Source organism: Quercus lobata, chromosome 12, assembly GCF_001633185.2.
Source record: "Quercus lobata isolate SW786 chromosome 12, ValleyOak3.0 Primary Assembly, whole genome shotgun sequence".
NCBI lineage: Eukaryota > Viridiplantae > Streptophyta > Magnoliopsida > Fagales > Fagaceae > Quercus > Quercus lobata.
Genome location: NC_044915.1, coordinates 16454480 through 16460479, shown reverse-complemented (window position 1 = coordinate 16460479; position 6000 = coordinate 16454480). Strand labels below are relative to the sequence as shown.

At 34.4% G+C, this 6000-nt stretch overlaps 1 protein-coding gene across 1 annotated transcript; it reads left to right on the top strand.

Annotated features, from left to right (window-relative positions):
- The first annotated feature begins 691 nt into the window (after positions 1-691).
- LOC115970294 (glycosyltransferase BC10-like) lies at positions 692-3498 on the top strand. Its single transcript, XM_031089948.1, has 2 exons — positions 692-1249; positions 2830-3498. Exons 1-2 carry the CDS (start codon positions 692-694, stop codon positions 3472-3474), a joined length of 1203 nt encoding a protein of 400 aa, XP_030945808.1. The 3' UTR covers positions 3475-3498.
- Positions 3499-6000: the final 2502 nt, after the last annotated feature.

Sequence of the window (6000 nt, the reverse complement as noted above, 5' to 3'; positions counted from 1 at the left end):
TTGCCATCTATTTGAATTTTTTTTCCACTTTTTGGTTATCTATAAAGAAAAGTAAACAAAAAAAAAAAAATACATACAAGTTGTGATTAGTGTTAGTGGAACACAAAAAATGGGTAAACTTTGATTTGTTTGTTTTGTTTTTTTGTTTTTTTTTTTTTTTTTTACTTTAAACTTTATTATATATATATATATATATATATATATATATAAAGAGAAATACATTGCAAGTTGTGATTGTCATATTTGTGAAGTATAAAGTGGAACTTTCATTTTTTATAAAGATAATATAAACAATACATAACAAGTAATAACGGCTTAATTGGTGAAATATAAAATGGAATACAAAAAGTAGGACAAGAAATTTATACTCGCTATATAAATATTACTTTATTTTTTATTTATTTTTTTAATTCTAAAGAAGGAAAACTGTAATTTCATTAAGAAAGAATGGCGAAGTCGGCCTGGAGGATATCTTCCTCGCAATACATATAGATATTACCTACGTACGCACTAGTCAACTACTAATAATACTACAAAACATGTGATACAGTGTAACGCAATGACAAGAAAGTCCACCGTTACTTGAATTACAAGCGTTTCAACTGGCTCTTGTAATTTAAACTATTAACAATCTCTTATTAATTCTCTATTTCTCTTTCCCTCTATCTATCTCAACTCTGTGTGGTTACCAATGGGAAATGAGCAACATCTATTGCAAAGGATTTCCAAGGCCTTCTATTTCCAATTACAATCAAGTCATATCTTTCAATTTTTCTTCTTTGTTTTTGGTTTGACGTTTGGATTTGTAGCTTGTTTATACCTCAAAAGCTTCTTGGTTTCTTTACAAGCCCCAACATACTCTACTCTTCCACCAATATCATCAACAGTATCACCACCACCACCACCACCATTAGAATTATGGCTATCAAGTTTGGTTGAATCAGCAAATGGGACATCCAACTATGCTAGAGTTTCACTGAAAAAGCAGGAGTTCCTTACTCATAATATGAGTGACCAAGAGTTGTTCCAGAAAGCATCAATGGTTTCACAAACAGAACTGTCTGGCAGGCAGGTTCCAAAGGTGGCCTTCATGTTTATGACAAAAGGGCCTTTGCCTTTTTCTCTCTTGTGGGAGAAGTTTTTCAAAGGGCATGAAGGCTTTTACTCCATATATGTACATGCACATCCTTCTTTCAATGATTCAGAGCCTGAAGATTCTATCTTCTATGGGAGAAGAATCCCTAGCCAGGTAAGGTGTTTCTTCCATAAAATTGTCTATGACTCATTGTTTTTATGGATGTTGAATATAACTTCATGCTTAATCAAGGAAAGGAAAGCATCCAACCAAAGAAAAAGCATGCTAATTAATTTGGATTGATTAATAAAAACAATAAACACACAAACGCATAGTGCTACGTTTTCTTAGGAATGAGCCGGCAGAATGTTACGGGAGGGCATCTCAAAAAATGGATAAAATCCAAACAGGGTTTTCTTATTGTGAAATCATGGTTAGGACTTAGGAGTTAAAAAATCTTTAGTTTAAATTAATGTTATATGTAATAAAATAGCATTTGTTAATCATGTTACAAACATTTTTTTTTTCAAGAAAAATGTTACAAACATATTTTTTGTGTCTATAAAAGTTATTTTTTGGATTTAATTATATATATATATTTAGCTTTCACCCATCCCACACCCTCATTTCCAGAGATATTTTTAGCTCCGCTACTACTATCTTGCCCTTACCTATTTACCCAACTCAAATCCATATGAAAAGAGAAGAACAATCTTAAATATACTTCTAGCTCCGCCACTAGCTATCCTACTCTTATCTATTTACACGGCCAACTCGATCCAAAAAAGAAAAGAAAAAAAAAAAAAAAAGAGAACAATATTAAATAAAGTAGCGGCAAATAATATTTCCTCATCCTTAATTTTACCCATGTCATCAAGGGTAAACTTTGGGAAGGGGCTCTCTCTTTCCTTTTTATTTATTTATTTATTTTTTAAAAATATTCAAGTTTGTCTTCTTCTTGAGTAACTAACAGTCTAATACCATAAGTTCGCCTCTCTTCTAAAATGACAATCAACTAAAGAAATATTTTCCTTATGTGAAATCTAATAAATCCAAATCGTAGGAATTATAAGGGCCGTTAAAGTGGAGAAAATCAAACATAGATAGCTTTAGGGTGACATTACTCAATGAACCACTGGAGTCTTGATTAGTTTGGTCATTGATACGTACGTCTTGATGAATCTTCAACTTGATAATAAATTTGACTATCCAAAAGTTGATTATGACCAGTTTGGCCATTGGGAGATCTTTAATCTTTTTGGTTGTGTGAGTCTACCTGTAATTAAGTTGAACAAGATGAGTGTTCAAAACAAAGCCCAGATCTATCCTTATAGTTGTTAACAAAACTCAGATCTATCCAGTAAATACTCAATGTGGACTCATCACACATCCATACAACAAATACTTAGATTATATCCAAATCAGATCTGGGGTGTCACTAGAGAAAACTTTAATTTAAAGACATCAATAATGGGGTGTAAACTCTAAAAAGAATGAGAGAGAAGAGAGAGAGGAGGGACAATGATAAGAATACAATTAAAAAAAAAAAAAAAACGGAATAAACGAGTTAAGTGAGCCAAGACAAGATAGAGGCATTTTGTCATTAATATTTCTTGTTTGTACATGTACACTTGCAGAGCATATTTCATATTCGCATGGGCAGCAAGATATTGATTAGCAGTTTTCATTTAACCCAAAAAAAAAAAAAAAGATTAGTAGTTTTCATAAACTAATACGAACATTTCTTATTGTAGCCAGTCTATTGGGGTACATCCTCAATGATTGACGCTGAGAGACGCCTATTAGCAAATGCCCTACTTGACATCTCCAATCAAAGATTTGTTTTGCTCTCAGATTCTTGCATTCCATTATTCAACTTCAAGATTGTTTATAACTACCTCATGGACTCAAATTTGAGCTTCCTAGGCTCCTTCGATGACCCAAGGAAGGCAGGTCGTGGTCGATATAGTCCCCAAATGTGGCCCTTAATAAACATCACAGATTGGAGAAAAGGTTCTCAATGGTTTGAAGTACACCGTGACCTTGCAATGCACATTGTGTCTGACACCAAATACTACCCTATTTTTCAAAAACATTGTCTCATGCCATGTTACATGGATGAACATTATATTCCAACACTTGCGAACATGTTGTACTCAGAGTTCAACTCAAATCGAAGCATTACATGGGTTGATTGGTCCAGGGGTGGCCCTCATCCTGCAAAATTTGGATGGGGTGATATCACTGATGAGTTTCTAAATCAGATTCGATTTGGATCAACATGTCCTTATAATGAAAATACAACATCAATATGTTTCTTGTTCGCTAGAAAATTCTTACCTAGTACATTGGAGCCTTTGTTAAGGGTTGCTCCATTGTTGCTTGGTTTAGAGCCATAGAGTTTTTCAATCATTGTTAAAGCTTATATGATTAAATTTAAAGTAATGATAATCATATGATTCCATTTAAATTTCAATAGGATTTATTTCCTTCTGTACACGGAGAGAAAATGTATGAGATTTTCTAGTAAGTAATTGTTTATACGCTTTAAAAATGTTTAAGAATATAAATCATATGAACCATCCCACTATAAATATGAAGCTGGAGAGGTAAGTTTTACTATCCTAGTCATGGGTGCCCTACAAATCCAGATACAAACTAAAATGGGTTAGGCGCCCTTGGATCCATCTCCCACAGTGATGATTGGTTCAAAATTAGGGGTGGCAAAATCAACTCAAACCCATTTACCCATCCAAACCACCTAATTATTAATTGGGTTAAATGGGTATTAACCCAATTAAACCCGTGGTGCCTGAACCCAAGAGTGATGTTTTCAGGGACAAAGGACTTGGCACCCAATTTTCTTGTTGGTGGGTTTCCTTGCACTCCTACGGATAGTTGCCTCAAACGCTGTTTTGACAGCCAAATCTCTTTTACTCACATGATTCTAGGCCCAGTTCTCACCCACCCTCTGGTCTTTCTTCTCCCTCTCTTTCAACTTGCCCTCCCCTTCCTTTTGTCTCCCCCCTTTTTCCCTCTTAGAACCACTTTACTATTTGTCCTCCCTCCCTTTTTATAGTCTCTCCTTAGTAGGGGTTCAAATAATTACTTTTTCATCATTACCCACGTAATCCCACTTCTGCCTAGAATCCCAAGGAAAAAATCATTCATTCTAAGGATTCTCTTGAAACTTGTTCTAGATGCCAAATAGCGTTTCAGCAGCAAACTTCCCAAAGGCACTAACAGTAATCGGGGATCGACCTGAATTTGACTGTCCCCTCATCAGCCTCCCCCTGGCTTGTTAGTCGGTATTGGGCCTAACCTATCCCGGACATAATAGGACTCCCCCGAATATTAATCTTTGAACCCTTGCACACTTGTCATTAGGCTGGGCCTATCCCTACAGTATCGAGCCAGTTTCTATTTCCAGGGACAGCCTTCGTTACCTGGGCCAGCCTTGGGCCTTGGTTGCATGGGTCGTTCCCGATTACCCGAGCCCTAGCCCCTACAAAACGCAATTAACATTAATGTTTATTGGGTTTTAACTGGATATCCAATTAGATCCAATTATGATCCAAGTATTATTTCTACAAATCACCAAACTCTAAATACTCAAAACCACTAAAAATTACCAAAATACCCCCCTGAAACTAAAAAAATGACAGAAATACCCCCAAAACCTAAGAATGACCAAACTACCCATGAAACCTATATAAAAAAAATACCGAAATACCCCCTAAACCTAAAAAATGACAAAAATACCCCTAAATATAAAAATTGACCAAAATACCTACGAAATCTAAAAAATGACCAAAATACCCCAAAAACCTAAAATTACCAAAATACCCCCTAAACCTAAAAAACAATTGGAATACCCTCGAAACCTAAAAATGACCAAAATAACCTTAAAACCTAAAAAATGACTAAAATATCCCCAAAACCTAAAAATGACCAAAATACCCCCTAAACCTAGAAAATGACCAAAATACCTCGCTAAACCTAAAAAATGACCAAATTACCGCATAAACCTAAAAATTTACCAAAATACCCCCTAAACCTAAAAAATGATCGAAATACCCTCAAAACCTAAAAATTAACCAAAATACTTATGAAACCTAAAAAAATGACTAGAATACCCCCGAAACCTAAAAATGACCAATATAACCCCTAAACCTAAAAAAATGACCAAAATATCTCTAAAACCTAAAAAACGACCAAATTACCCTGAAAACTAAAAAAAAAAATGCCCCTTGAACCTAAAGACGATAAAAATACACCCTAAACCTAAAAAATGACCAAAATCCCCCCTAAAACAAAAAAAATGACCAAAATACCCCCTAAACATAAAAAACGACCAAAATACCCCCCTAAACCTAAAGAATGACCAAAATACCCCCCTAAACCTAAAAAAATGACTAAAATATCCCCGAAACTTAAAAAATGACCGAAATATCCCTAAACCTAAAAAATGACTAAAAGACCTCCAAAACCTAGAAAATTACCAAAATAGTCCCAAAATCTAAAAATTAACGAAACACCCCTAAAACCTAAAAAATTAGTGACATTCCCTCGAAACCTACAAATGGCTGAAATACTCTTAGAACCTTTAATTTGACGAAAATACCCTTGAAACATCCATAATACCCCAAACCTCTATTTTGGTAATTTTAGAGGCATTGGCAGTATTTTGTTCATCTTATAGGATTAGTAGCATTTTGGTCATTTTAGATCATTTGAGGGGTATTTTTGTCATTTTAGAGGTTTATATCTATTTTGGTTGTTTAGGAGGTTTCAAGGTATTTTCGGTAATTTTATAGGTTTCCAGTTATTTGTGGTCATTTTAGCATTTTTGGCTATATTTGGGTCATTTTAATGGTTTGGGGGTATTTTCGTCATTTTATAGGTTTGAGGGTATTTTGGTAATT